The sequence below is a fragment of the Crocodylus porosus genome, unplaced genomic scaffold (assembly GCF_001723895.1).
Source record: "Crocodylus porosus isolate Cpor-Errol unplaced genomic scaffold, CroPor_comp1, whole genome shotgun sequence".
Taxonomy (NCBI): Eukaryota; Metazoa; Chordata; order Crocodylia; family Crocodylidae; genus Crocodylus; species Crocodylus porosus.
Genome location: NW_017728909.1, coordinates 68,252,598 through 68,280,160, shown reverse-complemented (window position 1 = coordinate 68,280,160; position 27,563 = coordinate 68,252,598). Strand labels below are relative to the sequence as shown.

Here is a 27,563-nt window from a genome sequence, read left to right as displayed (position 1 = left end):
TAAGTGTGCTGCTGGTTTCTACTGTCTAAGTGCAGCACCCTGCACTTGTCAGTATTGAAACACATCCTGTTTATGTCAGCCCACTCCTGTAACCTATCCAGGTCTTGTTGCAGTCTTTCCCTCCCTACTAGTATGCTCACCTCACCCCAAATTTTGGTATCATCAGTGAATTTAAATAGGTTGCAATTCACCCCGTCGTCCAAATCACTGATGAAGAAATTGAACAGCGCAGGCCCCAGGACCAAGCCCTGGGAGACTCCGCTGCCCAGTTCCCTCCAGGTCGAATATGACCCGTCCGCCACCACCCTCTGAATACAATCCTTGAGCCAATCTGCAATCCATCTGACTGTGTAGGCATCAATGCCACAGTCGCCTAGTTTTTTCCTCCCTAATATTACAGTGTCTTCTACTTTTATCAGTATCCTAGTCCAGGTTTACATCTCAACACAATTAATCAGCCTCCCCACTTTTTCTCATGCATTCTCATGCATTCCTTTTTTACATACAGTCCTTCAACAAAATGCTCTATATCTTAGCTCACTGCCCTGAGCTCCTAACTAATCTAGTCTGTCTTAGAAAGTTCAGAGAGTAACCTAATGGAAGAGGGAGAAACAGTAAATGAAATTAAATTAGAGCCATTGGTATAGGGTCCCATGCTCTTTACTCTGTCAGTTCTAAAGAAATAGCCAAGCTTAAGTTAAAAGGATCACAATAATGTTCAACTTAGTTTTGCTGGTACATAAAGCACTGTTGGGAACTGTCCAGCTTAAAAATGCTGAACAGCACTGAATGCTTAGAACTGTGTGAGGCTCCATAGTTTTAAATTATAAAGGTCCATGAAAAAAACCCTCTACTCTTTACAAATAAAAAGCCACTTCAACTACAGATTGGCATGGCCCTTAACAGAACCTAGGGACAAACTACACACCTGACCTCAGGTTGGCAATATATCTTAAAAGGCAGGCAAGCTTTATTTTTGTATGGGTTAAACTTTGCTCTGATTCATTATGCAAGGCAGTTTACCAGACCCCACATCTAGCATTTAGAAACTTTCATTAAAATTTTAGCTTTCCTTCTCTCTTTCTTAGCAATTTAGCAAAGGACTCAGTTTAGCTTATCACATAGCAGAAATACTTCTCAGCCATTTTTGTACTGCTTCTTGTAACCTAGATCAATTAGTTCACGTCTTCCATACCACAGCTGCTACCTTTCCATATATGAATAAGTTTTGAAGATAGCTCTTTCACTCCATAACATAAAGAAACAGAATATTATAAAAAAAATCTCTTAAGGCTTTGTTCCTCTTCACGTCATCCAGTGTTTCTCCCTTTCTCTCTCCCAGTTGTCAATTATGTTGCCCTGCATCAGCTGTCTATGGCCTGTTCTCCAGAAGCAGTGCCTCCGGCAACTGAAGCAGCTCTGTTTTACCTGTCAACTGTTTCATTACACTAATAGAAGGCTCTGACCAGCAGAGTTCTTTTGACACAACAAGCCTGCAAATCAAGGGACAAGCAGGTCAGAAATATTTGGAAAATATTTGAAGACGATTCCTGTATCACACCATTTTACTGAACTGTTACAATGCAATACTGCATGCAGCATGCCTTTATACCCTGAAACCTTTTTCCATTAAACCAGCCTGCCTGCCAAACTATATTCTTCAGTGGTAGAAAGGCCAGACAATGAATGAACCCCTATACAAAAGGAATCAGTTAAATTTCTTCCAATTTTTTCTAACCATTTCCAATGAAAGGTAAAGAAGAGAAGGCACACATAGTTGAGCAAACACCTAGACCTTGTCTTGAAAAATTCTACTGGCATTTTAGGATTTCTGTCTGGCAGAGAAGGCAGGCTTTTCTTTAATTATGTAGAAAAGATGAACAAATAAGCAAGTCTATCAGACTAAGAAAAAACCGGTTTTGGCAGTTTCCCTCCAGCCACTGGTCTCCCACATACTTCTGCTGGAAAAATCTTATGTGAGATACTAATTTTATCATCAACAGTACTCTCCATCCTTTCTACATTTGTCTCCTTCTTTCTCTTCTGTACTCATATATGCACATGGGCTTCCTCTCTGTGCAGAAATATGTTAAGTTTTACAGAAATTAAAGAAAACAGAAGGTTTTAAGTAGGGCTGTGTGAAGCTTCTGTAGCTGACATGATTCAGAGGAGATCTGGCCTGATTTGGGGATCAAATCTCTGAATCCAAATAGAATCAGGAGACCAATTAAAAGCTCCGAATCTATTTGGAAAAGCTTTGGCCAATTTGGAGATTCAGCCATAGACTAAACAAGCAGCCTACAGCTGGTAAGTCTGTTGGGGCTGGGGGAGGGAAGGGGCATGAGGGAGGGAAGGATGGGGGCTGGGACAAGCTGCCCAGATGGGGCGGGGGTGCAGGACTCAGGGAGGGAGGTGGGGGAGGCACGGCATGTGGGCGCAGCTCGCTCTGGGTGGAAAGGGGCAAGTGGCAGCATGGCATAGTCCCCGCTCCCAGTGCTGCCGTGCCTGCAACCCATGGCCCCTGGGCTGGCTAGCAAGTAGCAGTAGTACCCATCCCCCCACCCCAGCTCACACTCAGTGGCAGCACCTGCCTCCCCACCCCAGCTGGCAAGCAGTGGCAAGGTATAGCCCCTGCTCCCAATGCTGCCATGCCTGCATCAGGGCTGGGAACGGGGGCTCTGCTCTGCTGCTGCTTGCCAGCTGGGGCAGGGGGATACAGGATGCAGGTGTGGCAGCACTGGGAGCAGAGGCTCTGCCCTGCTGCCACTTGCCAGCCAAGGCAGACACTGCCACCACTTGTGAGCTGGGGCAGACACTGCTGCCTCTTGCCAGCTGGGTCGGGGATGGCACAGGATGTGAGTGCATCAGTGCTGGGAGTGGGGGCTTTGCCCTGCTGCCACCTGCCAGCTGGGGTCATGGGGTGGGCGCTGCTACCGCTTGCCAGCTGGGGTGGAGGGGGTGCAGGATGCAAGCACAGCAGTGCTGGGAGTGGGGGCTATGGTCTGCTGCTGCTTGCCCCCTTCCCTCCACAGCGAACTGTGTCCGCATCCCACCCCAGCCTGTCCTGACTGGGCAAGAGGCAGCAAGGCAAAGCCCCCACTCCCAGTGCTCCCACGCCCATATCCTGCATCCCTCACCCCCCACTCCCTGAGTCACATGCCCCTCCGCCCTGGCTGGGCAGCCTGTCCCAGCCCCAATCCCTCCTGCACTCCTCTTCCATCCTCCCTCCCCCAACCCCAACCCCAACAGCTGGAGACAGCTGTCAGCTGCCTGTTTAGCTTATGGCTGAGTCTCGGAAGCTGCACCAAAACTTTTGGATCTGATTTGGCCAAATCAAATCAGGACAGTGATCCAAATCTCTGAATCAAAACAATGTTGTCTGAATCAGCTGAATCCAAAGCAAATATTTTCCACTTCACACAGGCTTATTTTTTAGCATATTCCCTACTTCTACAGTTTAACCACTGAAATCCTATCATACATCAAAACTTGGCACCCAGGCAGTCTGAAAAAAACAACTGGCACCCAGGCAGGACCCAAACTGAAAAAAATTGGCACCCAGGCAGTCTGAAACCTGCTTCATTCACAGGGGGGGTTGGCAACGTACAGTTCACAGAGCCATGGCATATGGCCTACAGATATGGGGATTTGGCAGCAGCTGATGGCAGGGGGCTTCGGCTGCTGGTGCTCTCCCCAGGCTGCCATGTGGAGAAGAACCAGCTGAGGGCAGGTCCTAGCGCCCACCTGACTACCCCCAATACAGGCTGGGTCATTCCAGCCCACAGCTGGAAAAAGTTGCCAACTACTGGAAGAAAGGAGGTCTAGCTCTTTATCGCAGTTTTTACTTCAAAGGTCTCTCCAATCAGGGAAAGCTTATGAGTGATCCCATGAGGTTGACTGGAAAAGCAGTCCTCTTTGAAATAAATGCTGCACTAATTATAGCTGGAGCTCTTCTGCAATCCCATTCAGCTCTTTGCTGTGATGGTTTATAACACATAGGTGGTTTACAACCCTAATCTTGATGAGAGCTACGAATCCTAACCAGTGAACTAATTACTTACCAGAAAAATAGGACGGAAGACATCACAGTGTGAACCACCTTAGCCTAGCTTCTCTAAGTATTTTTGGAGACATGGAACAAATGAACGAACAAACAACACATAAAAATATGCTTGTAAAAAGACTATAATACAGCAATGTTACTTTGCTTAATACAGCCATGATTGTTGACTATTCATAAAGTTAGCTTTCATGTACTTTTATGGCCTGTTAACTTCTCCTTACATATTCAGATAATTCTTCTCTAGCGAGTAATTATAATTTAACCTTGAGAGGCTTCATCATTAATATCTAATAATTTCTCACCATTTTATCCACTGTTGAGCCCTGGAATATCAGGGACTGAATGTTCTTATCACTCTGTGTTTTGCTGGTAGTGCAAAACAAAAGAAAACAAAATGGTATTGTTTAAAAATTCTACATACTTGATATTTACTTTTATGGAGTTTGTCATTTTTTAGGAACATAATGAATCAAATAGCTTCCCTATTACAAATTTAGAAAACCTTATCTACTATATACCACAACCAAAACTGAATAAATGGGATGATGAAGAGCAATTATACTACAAAGACCTCAAAAAGTATAATATCTTAGTCCGCAAGCTAAAAGTTAAACACCTTAAACAGTTATTTGAGCTATTTGAGTACACAGAGATGACCTATTTACAGTACCACAAAAGTAATACAGAAAGTGTCTGGGATATCCACATTAGGCAAATAAATAAAATCCCACACCAAACTTGTACAATCCCATCTTCTTCTACTTGTCTTTTACCTCTTGAATAGTATTGATGAGGTACAGCTTATGTCTCTGTTGGGAGCAGCATCTTCACACCAATGGATGAGGGCAACAGTGCTGAACTCTGCACTGTCTCCTCTCTGAGGAGACCATTTTGTTCAGCCTCTGTTGTACTAGGTTAATTCAAAATAATTAATATTCAAATTGGCATTAAACTAGCTGGGTTTCCTTGTTGGCTGCCATATTTATCTTATATTAATCAGCCTTTCAGCTGCTTTGAAGGGTTTATAAAGGCACTTTAGAATGACAGGAAACATAAAAAGAACAGGACAACTTGAGATGAATATTTGGAGGCCAAAATTTAAGTTGCTTCCACTGTTAGCTAACAGATGTCCATATAAAAATATAAAAATAACATACTTCCAGGTATAGTTGTGTCCATACCTGACAGTAGCCTGAAAAATAAAAGTCCATTTATGAAGTAATTGTCTAGAAGCAGCCTCAGACAATAGTAAACCATAATGGCACTAAATTTCCTAGATAAACTAGGCAAGTATCACAGACTGTATATTCACTTACAAATTAAAAACAAAAAACAACTCCCCCTCCAAATCCCACCCCCAAAAAAATCTAACTTAGCACTGCTACCACATTCCTTGCAATTCCACAACATTAATAATGCAACTTATGTTGCATTAGAGCATATGCAATTTCATCAGCAATTTTTATAACTATTTTAGTATATTCCTAGTGTGCTGTCTGAAGTACCTACATATTTGATTTCTGGACAACTAAATATGAGAAAAAATATCAGTAAAATAGATCTCCTACAGTACACACTGAAGTACCTATGAGATAACAGGTTTTTAACCAGCCCACATTGTGATAGGGAAGACTGGAAAATTTACTCTAGTCTTATTTGCTGATTTATTTCAGGCTTAGAATGCCCACTGTGTCACATATAACTTTCTATGTCAGAAGTGAGTTAAAACACTAACAGAGAGAATGTTAGTACACCATATTTTTCTCACAAAGCACACCCATATCAGGTCTGGGGCCGGGCAAAAGGTCTGAGACCATATGCACAGTTTGGCTGTGGACTGACCCCACGCACTGGTCTGTCCAAAGACTATGAGAAACAGGGATCCCCAGGGGTTTGGCGATTTAGTGGTAGAGGGGGTAGTGGCAGCACTGATTGCTGTGGTTCCCAGAACCACTCCGAGAGCCATGGCAATCAACATTCCCACCGCTACCAAATCTCTAAACCTATGGGGATCCTTATTTCTCATATACATTGTGCACTCCAATTTCCCCCAACTGGTTCAAGAGAAAATCGTGAACATTTCATGTGAGAAAATAAGGCATTTATAGAAGTGTTTAGCAAGGTACTATTAAAATTAAATCATTCTCATCAGAGGCTGTATTAACCAAAAGGTGACAGGTCAAGTATATAGTACCTCTTGACCTAGTGAACCTGCGATGAAACTTCATTCTTCTTCTCATAAACCTTCCTTCGTTCTGACCATGAAGCTGCCAGAATGCAATCAGAAGCTATAATTCTTCAGTAATTGTACCATAAATTTATTATAAATGACTTGGCTATGGTTCTACCTGCTTCCTACAAGGAATTAGCTATTAAGGCCAAGAACATCTTATTTTCCTTTGTCTAAATAATGGTAAAGAATTAAAACAGGGCACAGGTGCCAGAACATGACATTCAAAGGCATTTTGCGCATGTGCCTCGGGGCAGACATCAGGGAAGAGGCCAAGGCTGCACTACTACAACAAGCATCAGGCCTCTCACGTCCCTCCCGCCTCTGCCCCAGCAGGCCAAAATCTTACAAGATGAGGTTGTGGGTGTTTTTGGCACTCTGCCCAAAAACGCTGCTGATTCCTGATGGTGCCCCTAATCTGTTTTCTGAATATTTTTATTACTTTTCTAACATGTAGGCATTAACAGGATTTCTGTTTGTAGTCTAGAATTTGGACAGGATGACCATACTATTACTTGTTTCTGACTCTTGGTTCACACTGATTCCAATTCTGACTCTGGGTATTCTCCGACTCCAGCTCTGAACCACAGCACACCCTGACTTTGCTCTTGCTCCTCATTCTGGTTCTAGCTCTTGGCATACCCTGACTTCAGCACTGGATTCTGACTCCCAAACCTTGACTCGGCCTATGATTTGCAACCTGCCACTGGATTTCCCTGTTTCTGGTAACTTAGTCACTGATTCCTGACCCTCTGACTTGGTCTGTGGTTTGACTCCTGCCTGTCTGCAGTGGTCTAATCACTGCTTATGAACCAGTCTTTACATGTAGCAAGAAACCAAATATCGTGAGTTCAGCTGCTTGTTACAAGTATTTGGACAAAGCCATAAAAACCTCTTTCCCAGACTGGTACAGCAGCATCACGTAGCTTAGGCCTAGCTCCTAACACCACTGTAACTATATTAATATTGCCAAGTCATCCATGATAGGCAAAGTTCCAAGGGATTCAAGAAGGGCTAACATAACGCCCATCTTTAAAAAAGGGCAAAGAAAAGGGTATGGGGAAATTACAGACCAGTCAAGTCTGATTTAAATATAAGGACATTTACCAGAGTCAAAGAAAAATAGTCAGAAGGAAGAAAGGGAGATCACAGCCAAAACACGTTTGTTAACAATTTGTATTTCAAATTACTTTCTTTGTTTTACAGGGAACTAGAGCTGTGAGAAACATCATCATTTTGTTTCCACTTCAGTTGTTTCACAGGAATAGTGTTTCATTTTGAGTTTCATTTCATTTTGAAGCACTGTTCTGTTTCATTTCGTTGAAACTGTTTTGCTATTTCAGTACTGTTTCGATGTTTCACCCATAGAGAATAATGGGGAAGCACGAAACTGCCTAGAACTTGATTACTGTTTGGTAGATTTGGATGAAACCAGCAGGCATGGTAGCCCCTGCTGAGGCCATGAAGCCTGCCAGGTTTCAAGACAATAGGTGCAGGGGTTTCTGGAAAACTGCATCTCAAGCTGCTGACAAACAAAACTTGTGACGTGTGACTTTGTGTGTGTGTTAAGGTGCACCCTCACTGGCACTGGGGCCTCTATACAACACAGTAGTGTGCCCCAATGAGGTCTTCTCCTCTCCTACTACCTCAGTCCAGTCAACCACTTTAAATAACAACAAGTAATAACTTAGTAAGCAGCACAGTAGCACTAACTGCATCTCAGGCAGTCAAACTGTTACAGAGCTTTTCTTTCCTTTCCTGCAGGAGCTTCTTCTCCAGCAGCTGCCAGAGAACTCTCCCTGCCAGCCCCAGCCCCGGGACTTAGACATGCGCAGGGACCAGTGTCCTTCTGCTCAGCTGACCGGAGACAGGTGCTAGGGGTGTTGATCTAAGGGAGGGGCGGGCAATTATTTTGAGCGGAGGGCCACTTACCCAGTTTTGGTACGCTGTCAAGTGCTGCATAGGTAGCCCCACCCCTTGACAGATGCCCCACCCCTTGGTCACTATCTTGGGACTAATGTCCCCAATGTTTTGGGACCAATGTCCCAGGGACAGCACCAGTGAGGCCCAAAGCATGGGCTGTGAGCATCTGCAGAGTGGGGCACCAGGCATGGGTGGGGAGGGGCTGCTTCCCCCCCCCCCACACACTCCTTCCCTGCCTGGGGTCGCCCTTACCTGAGGTTTCTGCACCAGGGCAGCCACGTGCTCCCAGCCCAGAAACCCTGGCTGGGCCCCACTGTTGTTGGAACCCACTGGGCTTCCCCTGGGTCCTACTGCCCTTGGTTCCTGTCATTTTTTACAGGAATCAAGGGCAGAGAAATATTAATTTTCCAAATGTTTTAAAGGCCCCATGGGCCAGACAGAATGGCCTTGTGGGTCGGTTCCAGCCCACGGGCCGTATTTTGCCCACCCCTGGTCTAAGGAAATGGTACTAGCAGACAAGGTCCATTGTGTCAATGTGGTATCTTTTAGTAAACCAACTGAATAGTTAAGAGATCATAGCAAGCTTTTGGGTTGAAAAACCCAGGGGGTGAGGTACAGGCTGGGGTGGAAAGGGGAAGGGGATGTAGCAGCACAGGTAAAAGTGGAGAGGTACCTGGGGAATCACGATGTCTGATAGGTTGTAGTGTGTCAGAATTCCAATGTCTATATTGAGTCCATGAGTTTCTGTACCTAAGAGGTTGATGAAGTTCAGTTCATAGGCTTCTCTGTGAAAAATGGTTTGTAAATTCCCTTTGAGGATCAGGCCTTAGAGACTGGAGACAGGTGGTGTTCTATTGCTGTCTTCGACAGATTTTTGGTGTGCGTTCATTCCGGTGTGCAGTTGTTCCTTCCATCCAGGAACAGCACACAGACCAACTGCAGGTGCTTCCTCAGCCTCACAAAGGGGTTTTCACCCTGAAAACTGGCACCCCAGGCAGCTAAGCTGAGCTCACCTGGAGCCTCACAACTCCACTGCAACCAGCAAGCCTCAGGCCTGTAAAAAAACATGATGTGTCCAGGCTTTCCCCAGCCAGGAGAGAGTGTGAGTGAGTGAGTGTGCGAGTGTGTGTGCGAGTGATGGCTGGAGGTTATGGTGCTTTCTCCCCCGCTTTCAACAGATAGATCCTCAGTCCTGGCATTTCCTGGGGCTGCCACACAGCCAGCAGTCCCACCAGGCCTCCTGACCTGGGCAGAGTGCAGTTTTAGCGGTCATGCTTGGGATCTCTCCCTTCCCCATAGCCCCAGACTATACCTCCAAGTTTGTCCTGGCACAGAAGCTCAGCAGGGCCATGTTCTTCCCCTGCTGGCTGGTGAATGCACTGAGTGCCACCTCCAGCTCTGAGAGCGGGGCATTAAATGGTTTTTAAAAAGGAAATAGGTGCGGACAGAATGAGGAGTGTGGCATTCATTCCATCTGCACCTGGAACTTGGGGAACCGCAGCAGCATGAGGTTCACCTTGTGGAACACCAGCTGCTCCACCAAACCAGGATCCAAGCAGGTGCGGTGGGGTGTCACCACATTACATCACCAGCAATTCTGAACACTCTCTCACTTGGAACACTAGTCGGTGGACAGGACAGGTGTTCCTGGGCAACTGTGGCCAGATCCAGCCACATCTGGCTGCTGCTCGCCCAGTAGGCCAAGGGGTCACAGTTCAGTGGCTCCACGTCCTCAGTGAGATAGGCAGCCACCAAGGCTTGAGCACTACGTGGTTGATGGTGGGGTCTGGTGCCTCTGGACTCCACCATGGAAGCCATGCCATTGGCCCACAATGGCAGCACCTGTGGTGGAGGAGGAGATTGGCTGGTGGATGGCATGCTGGCATGGGACAGTGGATCCCCCCCTTCCAAGTCCCCCTGACTCCACTGTTCTGCCTCTCTGACTCTCTTTACCAGCATCTCCATCCACTGATTCAGGCCTTGGCTGCTGCATATGCTGCCCTTCGCCCTTGGGTCACACATGGCGGCTAGCATGTGGACTGTACTGGACCGCAAGGGGTCAAGCCATTTCCTGATGCCCTCCTTCAGCCACCTCACCAGTGCCCGCACATCTGGTGACAGTGGCTTGCCCCAGCCAGAAACACTGATCCCCTGGAAACTTTCCATGTGGCTCTGAAACTTTCTCACTACAGGCATCACCTGGCTAAAGAGGACATTGTTAGCACTGAGGGTCTCGGTAGCCTCAAGGAAGGGCTTGAGGATCATCAAGATCTGGGAGATGGTATCGCACTCAGCTCTGTTGCTGTGTGGGACGCATCCATCACCTCGGCTTGAAGGAGAGCCCACTGATGGCCACACCAGTGCCCTGTTGAGGAGAGGTGTGCATGATCTCCACCCTGGCTGCTCCAGCTGTCTGAGGTAAAGTGTAAGGCCACCTGTGGACCTTCCTTGCACAGCTCCTTGCTCAAGTACTCCCTGCATGCCTCATATAGGAAGGGCACTACTGTCCTGCTGAAGGTGGTATGTGTGGGCACTTGGTATGACGGGGCCATGAGTGCCATAAGCTGCCTGAATCCTGGCTGCTCAACTAAGGAGAAGGGCTGGCCATCCACAGCAAGCATCTCCCCAGTGCTCTGGGTGATCTCTCTCACCCTTGCAATGTGAACCCTCTTTCTGTCTGCCTTTCCCTCAGTCTTCCAGGGTGTCCTGCCTCTGCTGTGGGGGGGATGGGGGCTTCCCTTTGGTCACGGTCTGGCTGCTGCTAGGCTGAGGAGGAGCAGGGGAAAGGGGGTGGTGCCTGCGGAAATGAATCAGTATCCCCGTGGTTCCCTTGCCCTGACTGGTTTTGGCTCAGCAGTGCAGGCAGACAGCATAATCCTAGACCATACTACCTGCTCACTTCTGGGGTGTGGGTGCATGTGTGGATGCTGCAATTTTCCCCTCCTCAGCAGGCAGAGGCACAGCAACAGGAGGCGCTGACTCAGTTGAGACTCTTGCCTCCACACCCTATACCTCAGCCTCTTCTGAAGTGCCTTCTGGGGAAGGAGACCTGGCTCAGATGATTTCCCCTCCTTCCCCAGAATTTCCCTTGCTATGGCACTGAGATCTATATCGACCTTCAGCTCTTCCTCTGGCACAGAAAGGCTCAGCCTGGGAAGTGAAATGGGGGTGGACAAGACTGTCATGCTGGTGCTGCTGCTTGTTGTCATGGTGGTTGGGGAGGTGTTATGGCTGGTGCTCTTGGAGGGGATGCAAACTCAGGCACAGGCAGTGGCACTAGCACTGCTCCTCTCTGCCTGTATAACTAGTGGAAGCCTCATGCCTGCTTGCTGTAGCAGAGGCTGCGTCCCAGTTTGGGGTGGGGGGGGTGGGAGGGGGAGGACTTACAGCTCTCCCTCTACCCCCTCTTCCACCCATCCCTGAAGGCTTGCCAGCTGCCTTTCCAGCACACTTCATGGTGTTTTTCATAGCACCTTGTCTTTACCTAGGTGTGGTGGAAAATCTGTCTCTTCTGTAATGTTATCTATCTGATGCACATAATATATGTAGATATTAAGATAATTGCATGTACATGTATTTATGTAATGTATGTATTTATGTAATAAATAAAATATATAAATGTATGCATGTGTTTTCCTATATAAATTCTATATTAGAATATGCAATATGATTATGCTGTGCTTCCCTGCACAGTGAATGAAATGCACACTGTGAGAGAAAGCACAGATTTGAAAAGAATCAAAACAAACAAAAACAAGAAGAGGATTGTGGGGGAGGAATACATTGAAAGGAATCAATTAATATAATAATAAAATAATAGGGTGTAAGAAAAAAGGAAATTCAGGTATTGCTGAATCCCACTTGCCAGTTAGCAAGCAGGAAATGAATAGTAGCCTTTCCTGTCTGAAGTTGCTGGGCTGCTGGAAGGCAGCTCAGTAACTGACCCAAAGGCAGAAAGCAGCCCAGTTCAAACAATGTTGCTTTTGATGCTGTTTTTCCATCCCTCCCCCAGAGCACTGGGATTGGAAGGGACCTCAGAGAAGGATCACTGGCCAGCTACACAGTCAATATCAGAGCAGCCCTTCCTGCCTCTTTCCCCCTCCCTGTCCTTACTTTGTTTCCCTGCAGGCAAGCCCAGCTTCAGCTTTGAAACTGGAAATGTTTAGAAACTTCCAAAATGTTTCAACTGTTCCTCATTTTGTTTCGAGGCTGTTTCGAAGCCCTTTGTTTTTGATGTCGCTGTTTCAAGCTCACAATGAGTCAAAACAGCGTCGAAATGAAACAGCTGGAGAAATTTTGCGCAGCCTTAGTAACTAGCTTGGAGGATGAAGGGAATGCTGTGGTCATAAAAGTACAAATTTCAGTCAAAAAGTAACACTTCTTGATTTTCATCCCCTAAGCAAGCCAGGAACATGGAAGATAGTTGACTTCTTGCCTAATGGAAACACAGTGAACTTAGAGGTTTAATGTCAAGAATCTGAAGAAATTGAAACATTGGATGCAAAGATCTTGACAGATGTGCCTGAAGTACTGCTTCTGAACAACAAACAACTCTCATTCACACACCATCCTGTGAACCAGAGGCAATTTCACTGTTTGGATGGACTGTGCTACCTAATCTTTTGTACACCGTAGCAGAGGAAAGACAGATTATGAGGGCAACATTTTCAGGATAACATCATAGCAAAGTGATGTGTAACAAGGACTAAGATTTTTATAATATCAAGATATACACTCTTGTTCACCAGTGGAAAAACACCTCTGATGGACAAAAGACTGTATGTTAGCACAGTTATACTCGTGTTATGTGCAATTTATTATTTTCAGTAATAATCGGGTGAGTGGAAGAAAAAAAACCTGGAAGTACTGCTTTCAGACTGAACTTTGTAGCTAGATGTAGCAAGACTTGACACAGTCCCACATGACATACACACAAGTAAATTAGAGAAACATAAGCTAGAAAGAGCTATTTTTTGAAGATACAAAACTGTTTAAATAATTGGAAGCAAAGAGTAATTATAAATGGATCAACATCTGAATATCAGGTGGTCTTAAGTGAGGTCTGAAGTAGTCTGTGCTGTGTCTGGTACAGTTTAAACATTTTGTTAATGAGTTGTATACATAAAATCAAGTCTGTATAAAATACAACTGGAAGAGGTTGTACGCTGTAATTTAAAGTATGGGATATTTAATTAGTGAATATTTTTTAAATTATTGATCTATATTGACTCACACTGGCCAATTTAACATGATATTCCAGATAGTACAGCATAAGAAAGGGTGTTATTTTGAGATGAGGGTTATCTTTGACATGCATTTTGGGACTCTTGTAGATTCCACTCTTATTTGTTCATTGTTTGAATAGTCTAATCAACTTTATTATTCGCTATGATTTATTTTTCTCTGAGGGTTTGTTTTGTTTCTTGGGTTGCTTTCATCATTTGTGCTTTATGCCAGGGGTGATTAACCTGAAGCATAAGTGCCACAAGTGGCACAGGTATAGCTTTTGCATGTGGCCCAACAGATCAGGAAGTGGATGGGCAGTACAAAGCAGCAGACAGGGCAAGAAGCAGAAAGCAGAGCAAGGGATTAGGCAGGGAGCACAGAACAGGGAGCAAAAAGCAGAGCAGCCAATTAAACAGATGAAAAGCATCAAAGTGGCATTCAGGGAGGGTGCAAGGTTAAATTATGGCATGCCTGCCAAAAAGGTTGGCCCCCCATTACGCCACCAAGGCAGAAACAGAAATGTTTCCATTGGAGCCAAGTTGGCACAAGTCCAGTAAGATACCAGTAGTGTAAATACTCAATTAAAAATTAAAGGAGAAAAAATATATACTGACAGACCTGAACTTCAAAAGAGTTTTCATAATTTAGAGATCTGGGCAATAGGAAAAATTCAGCCAAGACAAATGCAAGATGCTACATCTAGAGAAGAAAGAGCAAATGCAATTTTGGGCTCTGTGACCAGAACCTACTAAAGTGACAATACCAAGCTACTCAGTACTGGTTAGGCCTCAGCTAGAAATGTACAAATTTCTAAGTACTACATTTACAAAAGGACAAGGAGAAACTGCAGAAGATCTAGAGAGAAATGACTAAGATGATAAAGCCAAGGGATGAAAGATTGAGAAAACTAGGCATGTTTTTTCTAGAGAAAAGGAGATGAAAGAACTACTCAACTTTTCAGAAATTTGAAAGGCTGTTACAAGTAAAACTACTCGTCCTTACAAGAGAAGGCAGCACTTAAAGCTGTGGGTATAAATTACCGCAAAACAGATTTAGATTTTGTTCAGTTTCTACTGGTCTCTTGACAGAAGATAAAAGCATGCAGACTTTCATGCTTTCTCTCCCAAACAAAAATGACCACTCCAGGAGAAAAATAATCTGGTAACAACCAGGGTTAAATCATGCCCAGGAGAGTTTATCCTGGAAAGTGAACATCTGCCTACCTTCCCCCTCCTGAGGACCAGGAAGAATGGAACTACTCCTCCATCTCCCCCGGGTCAGCCTGGAGGAGTGCAAAGAGAAGGGGCTATTTTTCCTGCAAGGGAGAAGAACCAGGAGGGTACCCATCACAAGAAAATGCTTCCATCCTGCCAACTGGCAGGATTTGAGGAGCATAGGCATTCTCCTTGGGCTGTCTTTTCAGCAGTTGCCAACTGCCACTGGACAGCCTGCCCCCTTCTCAGCAGGGTAGAGGACAGGCTGTCAATTAATGGGCTTTGCAAGGAGGGGATGTGGGGGGAGAGGATGTTTCCATGAAGTGGCCAGATATACATCAGTCTGCAATGCAGGTAAATAACATAAGATGATGTTTAAGGTCTCTTCCAACATAATAATTCTAATGACAGGTAGGAGTAACATCTGTATAGTCCAGTTCTGGGGCTATTTTTCTACCAAAAGAAATTTCTTCCAATAGAAATGAACATCTGTATGCAGACTTAGATTAGACTGGGGGGAGATGGGGAGAAGGGGAAGGAGGGAAACTTCCTAACTGTAAGGACAGTGAAAAAAGTTGTCTCAGGAATGTATGGAATCTCCTTCCTTACTAGAGGTTTCCAAGAAGTGGCTGGATATACATGAGTCTGGAATGCAGGTAAATAACATAAGATGACTTTTAAGGTCTGTCCCAACATAAATTATTCTAATGGCAGGCTGCAAAAGCCATCTCTGTATCTCAGTTAACTCAAGTATACTACTAACCGGGATAATATGTTGAGATCCCTCCTTCAAACATGATATTGTAAAAAATTCATTACTTTCTAAGTATCATGGAATACAGTGAAGAAAGTGCTACTTATTACCAGCTCCAGTTCACAGGCTACTACATTTTATAACCACAAACTTGAATTCACCCTGCTGTATTCTTGCCCACTTCATCAGTTCACTTAAATAATTCACAAAAACTGATGGCTTTAATGATTTTCAAAAAGTCATTTCTCTTTATCCATCCTCCAAACTGCCAGTGGTTGATACTTATCTATCTCCCAGTTAATGGAAATACTGCTATTAATGAACAAAATAGCCTCAAAACTGCAAATGTCAATTACCCTGCAATTTTTTGTCATCATTTCATATTAGATTACATACAACATTACTGTGGATGTTCACAACAGTAAACAGCTATTGGCTTGCCAAAGCTTGCAGTTAGCGTACAAAACAAATGTGTTCATTTCTGTCTGCCTGTTTACAAACTCTTATGCAAACGGCCCTCAACTTGCCTGACAGTGTTGTTTTTCAGCTTTCATATTAAACGTTTTTTATTGATCCCCTATCCCTCCTGCTTGTGTATTGTTCCTTTAAAAACAAAACTAAACAGGACAAAAACCAACAAAGCAAAGCCAAACCAAAAATAATCCAATTATCTACTTTTGTTCATTCTCTCTTTAAAGAAAATCCATGCTGACTTATGATTAAACTTGTTTTCAATGAGGTCATCTTTGTGCAGTGCTCCCACTTTTGTAATTGTGCAGAATAAGGAATGGACAAAGAATGGCATACTAATATTATTCTTTCTCCCAGTGAAATCCCACTGTGGGGAGAATTTGGGACAATCATCATCTGAGAGTATTTGCATAGTTAGTAATAAATACTATAGATGATCTAAACACTATGGAGTTAGTTTTTACTTTTATGAGAGGAGGTATACCTCAAAGTCACCCATGAAAATCTCTATCAAATTGATAGGGAAAATATATCACTTCAGATTTATTAGCCTAGCTTGGAAACTATTCTGTTTCATTTGTTTCCAGATTTATATTGCCTGAATTTATACTTCAGTGACCCTGTTCATGAAGACTGCAAAGAAGGAGGGTCAGGAACCAAATGGCTGGGACTCAGAGGTAGGTGTCAGCCCGGTCTTTGCTCAGGAAGCTACACCTGTACTGGTGCCAGGGGGTAATCAGAGCCATCATACAAGGAGAGAAGTCTTAAGCAAGCAGCTTAGGGTTTCTCCTGGTCGAAAACAGACATACCTCTACTTTTTCTTTTACCAATACACAATAAAAGACAGAAGCTCAGAGACCTCTATGGCTGTGAAACCTACTCGAACAATATTTAATCTATTGAAAAATGGCAAATTAGGAGTAACCCACAATTTTGCCACGAGAAAGAAAAAAAAATGGAGATTTTGACTTGAAAAATTCTTGTCGAGACTTCCAATAAAAGAATACAGTTTGACATTTAAACTACGGAGTTTTCATGCACAGGAGTAAATTAATGAAAAGTTAAAGCTACCATGCAAAAGCTAATGTCATAATTCTAAAGTCTGTCTAAGAAAATAACAGTTTAGGTAGGTCCTTTTGTGCATCACGTGAAGCAGTCAGGTCATTAAGTCACAGTAGTAGAAACTGAAAGATGGCATAGTTTTCTGAAGCGGTCAATGGTAATCCCACTTCTGCAGTCAGAGCCAAATAAAGGAGGAAACTCAGACAACATGTCCCTAAACTGACAAATTCAACATAATAACCTACACCACAGCTAAATGCTTGGATGCAGAAGTCTAAATGCTTAGTTCTTTCAGAAACAGTAATCTGTTCTACTCAAGGGGTGAGGGAGCAGAAAATAGTTACTTGATCAAAAGCTTTTTGAAAAAGACATAAAGAAATCAAAGATACTTCAGTGCAGAATTCTTGCTATCACCTGAAATTCTGCTTCCACTCAACTGATTATTTTTTTCAACCTGCCATATTGATGTGGATGTCAGGTGCCTTAGTGTAAGGGATACTTTGCTTTCCCAAACATAAGATACTTGCAAAAAAAATCTCCAGCTATCTCATCTGCCCTCCAGTTCCTAAATCACTAATTCTAATTCACATCTGAATCCGAGAACCATCCTTTAAGTTATACATATATTCACATACTATACACACATTTCTGACCTCCTTGGACATTTCCATAGACCTAGTAAATAAATAAACGCTACCAAAAAATCTGTCACCAGAAAAACTAATAAAGCAGTAGTTTGATATCTGATACCTTGCCATGAAAGATCTGAATTGTCTTTGACCAACTGCATTGCAAACACTATTCAGGTAGCATTTCAAAATGTCATTGATGAGATTTCATAATTTGAGGCAAATATCCACAGTTTCCCTTTTCTAAACAGTGAGGAAGCATTTGTAGGATTATGTAAGAAACCCTCTTATAAAGAGCTCAAACGTCCCACTTCTGCTGTTATGCTGAACGCTGCAACTCTCAAGTGGTATGACATTAGAGGCTGCCAGGCATTTTTTAATTTGACATCACTTCTGATAAGCAAATGAGTAAAAGTGAATCACTCTCAAACTCTTCCTATACAAGCCTGATTTTGACAGTTTCTCAACCTCAGCTGCTTCATAAAGTATGGATTCTGGCTTTAACTTCTTATGCATGCAACAGAGAGAAAAAATACTCACGAAGAGAAAAGCAACAGATGGGGAAGGCTTGAAGTCAGGTTAATTCCTGAACACATTTCTATGTATTCTTTTTAAAGAGAAAAAAACCCTCCAACCTTTCAATACATCATCTCTTCAGCACCTTTTGACTTACAAGCTCTAAAATGTTTTTTTTTTTTCAGTTACTCTAATTACTAGTGCTTCTAAGGACTCTGAGCAATAGTGGAAAGACAGTGTTGCTTATTATTAGCCTAAGGATTTGAACAACAACTCATCAGTGGCTGACAGACTTTAAAATTATCAGTATTCTAGCAAAATTCTTGCTGCTTGTGAGTTATTGCCAACTCATAATGAGACCCAGCCCTGGTAGAAGTCCTAAAGCTCAAAATACAGAGCCATGTGTTTTTGTAAAGGCAAATATAATCATACATTTAGGAACAACAGAAGTAGGCCATATTTATAGCATGAAGGGCTGTACCTTAGACAGCATTTATTGTGAAAAAAACCCGTCAGAAACAAAGTACACAATCAATCGAATACAAATTGCTGTTGATATTATTGACAAGGATATTAATTTTATCTTTGGATTAAAAAAATAGGGATACATCATATATAAACAGGCATTTCTATATTAAGAGGGATTTAGACAGCCTTAGCAAAATCATCATTTTGGTGTCAAAAGACACTGGTAATTTGGAAAAGGTTTAGATAAAGATCACTAAAATAATTTAAGGTCTGGAAACATGCTTTATAGTGAAAGACTTGAGAAGCTCATGGAAGAGAAGGGCAAATGGCAACTTGAATACAGTCTATCACTACTAACACAAGAAAACATCATAATGTAGTCTGATAGCTGATAGCTGAATCCAGAAAAAATTATAAATGGGAAATAAAGAGAGAATCTTTTTTTGAAAAATAAAAGATAGTGGGGTAAATAACCACTGAACCTGCTTGGCAGGGATGCAATAAGTCAGTAATTCTGTACCAGGGTGCTGTGATCATTTCAAGGTTGCCTCGGGGCGCCACAGTGTTAGAACTGTTAGATTTGCAAACATGGTTCACAAAACAGACCCAGAGATTTCACATTGAAATCCATAGTTGTGGGATTCCCGAGTTCTTTGCAAGAGAAACATTGCTCTATTATTTTTCTGGAGTAAAAAAAAAAAAAAATAGTAACAACTAGGAGCTGGCACTTTCCCAGGGGTGCCTCAAGTCTAAACAGGTTGAGAACTACTGTGACAGATTCTTCACTATAGTCTTCTGCTGAAGATTAGCTGTCCTAAATTATATGCTTTAGTTTGCTCAGAAATTACTAGGATAATGCAAGGCTATATCCAATGTAGATCAGTCAGGGGATCATAATGTTCCTTTCTGTTACTATAATTAAGAATATTTGATTTAAATCTCTACTGCTCAGTAGATTTGAGTAACATGCACAATTTTTGAATTTCATATATAATTATAAAAAAGTCGATTATAAGATACAGTACTCCATAGGTAACATATAATTGTCCATTTTTCTTTTATTTCTTTTTTTTTTTTTTTTTTTTTTTTAAAGGAGGAGACAAATAATCATTATGATAGAAATGGAAATACTTAAGATGTTTAATCAATAGAAAACCAACTTTGTCTTGCTTGTGCCGATTTTGTTAGCTTCTGAAATCAGTTTAGTCTCCCATAATCAATATGGCAGCCTTAATTCTTTGTTTAGCTATATTCCTGAATGCTTTTACTCCTGTACCATTACTTTTCTATCCTTAATGAAGAACACGAAGCTAGGAAAAGAAAATGCTGCCTTCAAAGGGATAAATATCACTCAGACTAAGAATCTGATTATTAGAATTGCAAAACTTACCAATTGGTTTGTAACAAAATTATAGCATAAAACAATACAGCAGATTTTTTTTGCAGAGAAAAATCGAGGCTTAGAAATAAATAGTATTTACCCATATGCCATGTTGACATGTTTCCATGGGTACTAAGCTTGCTTTCCAGAATTTTAGGGTTTTTTACTACAAATTTAAATCTCTGGCTATTAAGCATTAGAGAATAAAAGCCTCAAGAATGTACCCCAAAGGTAACTAAACTAGCAATACATTTTCAAAAGTCATAACTCTAAAAGGTGAAACCATACAATTCTGTTCATGAAGGGTTACCTCAGATTGTCAGTGAAAAGCTCAGAATTTTGAGTTAGCTATTTTATTCCTTATAAATGAAAGAGGTGGTAAGAAATAAGACTGCTATACTACTTACTGTAAGTAATGACTCATTTTAACATTACAAGTTAAAGTAGTTTAAAATCTAACCCACTTTGTTTCCTTCCAATCAAGTAACAGCCAAGCAACAACCCAAACTACTCAGCTGGATCCTATTTGGTAACATGAAATGAGCCTAATCTGCAGGTGAAACTTGGAAAAGCAATACATACCTCTTTTACCCCTATTCTGACCCCTAGGAAAAACTATAACAATGTCCTTACATACCCACTGAGATGGATGACTTTAATAGAAAGTTTGGCACCAGACGCACATTCGTTGAAAACACAAGTCAGCAGCTACTGGGCCAGAGCCAAAGTCTCCTCTCCTCCAAGAGGCAAAAGAGAGTGAGATAGTAAGAGTGATTACATGTCTCTCTCCCCCACAGGCACAATGGAAGTTTTTTTTCTCCCATTTATTCTTCCATAAAGCAGCAGCTGAGCACACTTGAGTTAGATCTCCTGGTCATCCCATCACAACTTGAGAAGATGCGAAATGAGTTTTTTTCAGTTACAGGTCAAGGCTTACCAATGCCACTACAATCAAAGCCAACTTTCCTTCATCATTTGGGTTTTTGAGGTTTCTTCCTCTCTCCTTCCATTAAAGTATACTTACACTATAGGTTATTGCTTATTTTTGCACGCCTGCTCAAAAATCGCTAAGGGGGGTTGACTAACTTTTATATTTGAGCTATATTTTTAATATATGCCTAAAAGTTCCTAGACATGACTTCTCCATCGGTGTTCTTGTGAAATTTTAGATCAAAAGCATGAAGAGAATTACCTCTTCAGAGCTAATCATGTTTATACTCTCAACTAATGGCCCTTGTGCTTATATAACATAGACATGCGGAAGTCTATATGAGCAGCTTGAAGAATGCCATGGATTTCTTTGTCCTTCTAAAAGAAAGAATTTAAAATATTTTTATGCAGTCACAGAGGCCCCAGCAACAATTTTATTCTGTTTTGCAATCATTAACGTGATGCTGCTGACTTCAAATTATATGTTCCAAAGGGGTGCTCCCTGATAACTGAAAGCCTTACATTTCTTCAGTATTTCTGAAAGTGCTATCTGCAACAATGAGTCATCATCTACTGCAGCACAACATCCTGTTCTTTTCATGCCTCTGCAGCCCTTTAAAAAGAGAAGTACTATCTTTTAATGGCACACAATTCCCTGCACTGCCTGGCTGCAAAAAATAATTAATCATTGTTTATCATGCTTAATGAAACTACCTGTAAACATGACAGCAGAGATTTTCATTATTTTATATGAACCTTAAAAATAAGTTACCCTTTTCTAAATTTATCATTTGATTGTAGTATTATTATTCCCTGCAGTGTTATCATCCTGGCCAGCAAACAGTAAGCAATTCATACTGAAAAGAATATATCTTTTCAGGTAGTTCACTGTCATTTCCTTATTTCTAGCATCAGAAATGTTACATCAAATATACGTTTGTAAGCTGTATTCTACTTCCTTCCCATCCAGCTGCCAGTTTCTCCAACAATAACAAATTTACAGATTAGATCCTGTCACTGTCACTGCATCCACCAAGGCAGCACCCCACCTCTAATGCCAATGGGTATATCTTCATATCAATTATAGGAATGTATAATGCATGCCTTAATAGCACTGCTGGAGGTTTCTTAAAAAAAATCATTTGCCTCACTTTAATGCATCCTCCATTGCCATGAATCTTACTCTATTGATGCGTCAAACTCTTCAACAATTCAGTTTATAGAAGATAATATAGTCTGAATTAATTTACGCAAATGACAAAATGTTCTCTCGTTTAAAAGTTCTCTCTTTTATTTAGTATTATAGACTCTTCCCCAAGGAATCTGTATTTCTCTGAATATAAATACAGCCGTAATGTTTAGCCTGTTGCTTTTGAAAAAGTTACCGATTCTGTAAGTAAAGTTCATTTCCTCAGCTTTTACAATACAATGGACCGGTACAATAAAATGCTGTATTCCTCTCACCTGCTTTGGAGTCACCCCAGGCATGCGAATGTCCAATGCAAAATCTGTCCGACCAAGAGGAATCACTGGCCTGTTGTTTCCAAGGCATTCATTAGAAAGAGACCTGGTGGTATCTTTATACCTGTAAAAGAAGGAAAAGATTGTTTCAATATCCTGATTAGAAGTGATTTAAAAGTTAAAAAAAATACAAAAAAAAAAACAATTCAGATTTACAGAATCTGATTTTCAGAAGACCTAAGGAAGCTTGACACCCAATTCCCACTGACTTTCAATCTAATTTGGTCACCAAGTTCTCTATATTCACTCACTGAATTTTTTGGAGACATTCACATGGATAACTTTAAAAGACTGAACCATGTAAATAAACATACCATAAAAATCAACCATTATATATATAGGTAAAAAATGTAAGGTAAATGCATATATGGACATATTTTCTCACCATGCCAAAACATATCACATACTGCTGCTATTCATTTTGGATAAATAACTGTACATAGTTCTAAAATTGAGTTAACGTTTGACCAAAATAAAATTTCAGTTTTTCCCTACCCTTCACATTTGGAGGATTTCAATTCTAGAAGTGCAATGGTTAAGTTACAACTGGTTGCTTATCTACCTATAATATCTTCCAAGCCAGCAAAGAACAGTACGTTACAACTTGGTATGTAGGCATCAGTGGGGTCTATAATGAGTGCTTCATACAACTGATAAAAGGCAAATATTTAACTAACTGCTAAGCAAAACCATAAGGCAAAAACATCTGAAATGTGATGCAAACTGACTGATTATTTAACTTGGTAATCATGGAGTATGCACTGTGTATACAGTGCTGTGTTTTTGAGCTCTCTCAGTTTATTTCCACCCACCCCTCTTCCACATACACACTACCCCCAAAGTTCACTTACTTAACTTGGTATTCAAGACTTAAATAAAAACAGATTCCTGATTTTAAACCAGCTGATTCATTTCACCAAAGACACCAGTTCAGCCAGCATGCTTAGTACTGGAGCAGGTACAATATATTTATTTGTTCACTGTAGTCTCAAAAACACCTATGGTTATATGCAAATCTCAATACATAGTTTTATCCATTTGTTATGTGGATGATCCATATTTTAAAACACCACTGTAATAGTACAATAGGTTTCCTGTCTTCGAAGACTCTGGTATAGCAAATGTAATTTCAAGAACTGCAGACAATTTCAGTTCAAAAGTTAGCTACAAAGCAAAGCAATCTATTTTGTCAATAAATAATTTTAGGTAGTAGATAGTTTTTAGAACTTGCACTATTCAAAGTGGTTGCATCACTACAAAGCATGCATTGAAAACACCAAAGATATTTTCTGCATAACCCACCTCTTAAAGACAGAAAGTGGGCTTCTGTAACCCAAACAGCTGTTTTGAAACACAAGGAACAGTATTAGCAGGTTGTTAACGAGGCCAGCCATGTCCACCCTGCTGTTTCTGGCCCGATTAAGGGAGCAGAAAAAGGGCAGTGCGGCTCTATCGGCTGTGATCCTGACAATTAGGCAGCAGCAGCAGTATCAATTCACTACTTCATTATTGTGTGCTCTGCAGGCTTCCTACAGCTTTTGACAGACCATCTGTCTTGGAAGGTGATGCACTGTAAATCAGGAAGGTGGATGATGCTATGTTGTCTTTATTAGCTGCAAAAATCAGTTGAGAAATCTTCCTTTGCAGATAGGTGACACTGTACTTTTTTGTCCAGTTAAGGAGCTGAAGCGAAGTGATACTCCTGATGCTTTCCCCTTGCTGTACTGCTAAGCCTGCAGGTTACTTATCAATCCACAGTGACAGAGGCTCCAAGTGGCATCACAGAAACCAGCGTCAGTCATCCTTCAGAACCTGTAAAAATAGAAGCAGATAAAGAATGACTAACACATTACAGCATTAGTCCTCAGCAAATCCCTGCTGAGGCTTTTTAGTACATTAGTACTTTCATAAGCTTTAGCCCAACCCAATGAAGAATGCACCAAGTCTTGTTGATCTCTTGCTCCCTGACGCATACCAATACAGAAGAAATGAAAAATCTGACATTTTTTAGGTTGAGCAAGTTAGTCAAAAGCAAGATGCCAAGTAGCATGTGAAAAGATAAATACGTACTTAGAACCAGCAACTTATCAAGAAACAAATACAAGAAAAGCATATTATATTTTATATACCTATGTACACACACAGTTTTGTAATCTGATAAACATGCTAGCAGAAAAAGAACTAATGACAACCACTAAGGGTCATAAATAAAAATGTTTTATTATATTGAAGAATATCTGCAGCTATTGAAAATTTAGAAAATCAAAATGCTTCATATCGCAACAAAATCTTTAACACACAGCAGAATGGTACCCTATTCATTCCATATATTATTGAAATATGAAATAATATCCATTTTAATTTAAGTTTTTTTTATGTACTGCATGTATCAAGTAGCTGAGAAAGGACAAAGGGTTTAGTGAAAAGTTACTTTAGGAACATTAATAGGTGTGTGATAACAAAATGTAACGCAGGCAGATAAACCAGGCTTGCAAAAATTAAATTAATATTTGGATATTTTGTATGTTAGTGCAATATTGGCTAGTATTATTTACTCCTTGTTTTAATAACTTTAGGTGATGAGGTTCTTATCTTTCTTTTTTATTTGACTAATTTTTAACAAGATTAGGACATGTCACGATGAAATAATGGGCAATAATGCCGCTGCTTGCTAGGTTGTTTTCTCCCACAAACATTCTGGGGTGGGAGGGAGGTGTTCTATAATGAATTTTTCACTCCTAGAAGGCAAAAATCCCATCTTAAATACAGTACAAAGGGTTTTAAAGTATGATTCACAGCTTTCAATAAAACAAATGTGAAAGAATAAACTATTCATCAGTCACAAGACAGACGAATCAGATACTAGTTAAGAAGACTCATAAAACAAAGTACAGAACTGAAGACCAAAATAAAGAATATAAATGCCAAACAAGAGTTCTGAAATTAAACATTCAATTTAAATCACTGTTAAATGGTTTCCATGCCAATGTGATCCAGATAACATGAAGTGAATAGACATCTAAATGAAACGAGTGCTCAAATGGACACTAAAAGCCACTCTGGCGACTTGCCAGTTGCTTGATAGTTACACCCGATTTGCATTCAATTTTTTATACAAAATATCAAAATACAGAATCTTTTCATTTCATGACAAGGTAATGGGCATCACCCATGACTTTCTCCTTATGAAGAGGGGGATAACATTTTCTACCCTTAATTTTGTGATGCAAGCCATCTTTAACAGTAAACCGAAGGCATGCAAAAGTAAAACATAGGGACCTCTAGTACTAAAATTAGCAACATCCATCAAAATAAGACATGTGAGAGCCATACCTCAGACAAAGATTAAACCCATCAAGAGAATGCGGAGAATGCCATAAACTGACATTTGAAGTGTACAGTTATGCATTAATAACTGCAAAGCATCTCCACAGTCTAACTTACTGAGAATTCTGGTATAACATGTAAATCAGACATTCTTTAAAAAGCACTCGTGCCTATGTGCTTCAACTTAAATTCAAAGTTTAATAAGGTATCTTTTATGAAAAACAATTATAGCATTTTGTCCTCTTCTCAGAGTGAGGCTATAACCCCCCTCCCCGAAACAAAAAACACTCCCCCCCCCAAACAAAATTAAAAAAAACCCATGGTTTCCCAGGGAGTTATTAATGAAGCTTTTATGTGCTGCTATAATATAACACATGATATTTTAAATAGAATTTCTTCAAATACACTACATTTTCTTTGTATCATTAACTGCAAAAGTCAGAGGCAAAGTATACCTAAGTAACAATTTACATACCCATACCTCCATAACTACCCATTGTCCAAATATTTGGGTCCCTACTACAAAGAAAAAAAACAACCCAGGTACAACAGGCAGAGCAAGAAAACCCAGTTTGTCTCAGACTTATTGGTGGTATCAAATTTGATAAATATTAGTATAAATGTTTTGATTTTTCTTTAAATACAAGAATGAACAACCTCAATCTTTAAAAAAGTTATTAGTTATTAAATACATCTTTTCCCTTATAAAACCACCTTTTCAGCTAATAATTCTGGCATTTGTTTTAATTGACAAAGAGAAAAAGTCTCTTAAGGATTGACATTCACTTTCAAGAGCTGAATACCCCATTGGTCCAAGATAAGAACCTTGAAAGACACAGAGACAAGTGTGGAATAAGTTCCAGTTGAGGCTAAATTGTCCTGCTATAGTTATGTTTACTGTGAATAAGAGTGGGTCACTAGCATATATCATCTGTTCTACAGTAAATCCCTACCCTCCATTAAGTCCCTGATTGTTTGTCCATATGTATACAGAATTTCACAGTGTTAGAAATTATTCCCCCAAAATCAGATAATCTAAACTCTGACAAACTATTTTCAGTAACAAGTATCTCTGGAAATTGTTATCTTTAAAAACAAACCAACCAACCAGCTCACTATCTGAGACTGTTTGGAGCAATCCTGGTGAACAAATTCTAGGTGAAGATTTAACTAAACTCTTCTGATAAATGTATTCTGCAACAGTGCCTCCCACACCTGAAGCACTCAGTATCTTTAAACATGCAGTTTTCCTATATGCAGTAGGTTTCAAAGTTCACTGCAAATATGTTTAATTCTTCAATCTGTGCAAACAACTAGATTAGATTTACATTAAGGGAAGCATGCCTTAAAGCATGAGGTTTCACCACTTTCACAGGATTGTTAACAAGAGCCGTATAAAAAATAAATCCAGAAGTAAATAAAAAATCTAAACAATTAAATCTTAAAAATGACCTCAGAGTAAATTTGAATCCAACATATGCATCTCCTACTTAAATAACCAAAGCCAAACAAAAGGTGCACTAAGTATATACAGCATTTAAGTATATAAGGGACAAACATCAGGGGCTAGGAGAACACCTGTTCACTAGAAGCACCCCAGGGGAAGACTAGGAATAATGATCATAAACTGATAGAAGATCGCTTCAGATTACCAGGGGTGGGCAAAATACTGCCTGTGGGTCAGATCTGGCCTGCCAGCCCATTTTATCCAACCCACGGGGCCTTTAAACATTTTAGAAAATTAATTTTTATCTGCCCCTCACTGCCTCTCAAAGATCACAGGCAGTCAGCAACAGCAGGGCCCAGCAGGAGCCTGTCGCTGAGCAGCAAGGAAAGCCTGGCTCCACC

General features: G+C 41.0%; 1 protein-coding gene across 9 annotated transcripts in view; it reads right to left on the bottom strand.

The window, feature by feature from the left end:
- The window catches only part of PAM (peptidylglycine alpha-amidating monooxygenase), a 263,686-nt gene that overhangs the window by 135,226 nt on the left and 100,897 nt on the right, over positions 1-27,563 (bottom strand). For all 9 annotated transcript variants that reach the window (XM_019532420.1, XM_019532427.1, XM_019532419.1 and 6 more), the window contains exons 2-3: positions 23,691-24,200; positions 22,332-22,452 (exon numbers count right to left, since the gene is read on the bottom strand). In XM_019532420.1, the coding sequence (XP_019387965.1) occupies positions 22,332-22,452; positions 23,691-23,782 (213 nt within the window). In that variant the 5' untranslated portion in view covers positions 23,783-24,200. The remainder of the gene's footprint in view (positions 1-22,331; positions 22,453-23,690; positions 24,201-27,563) is intronic.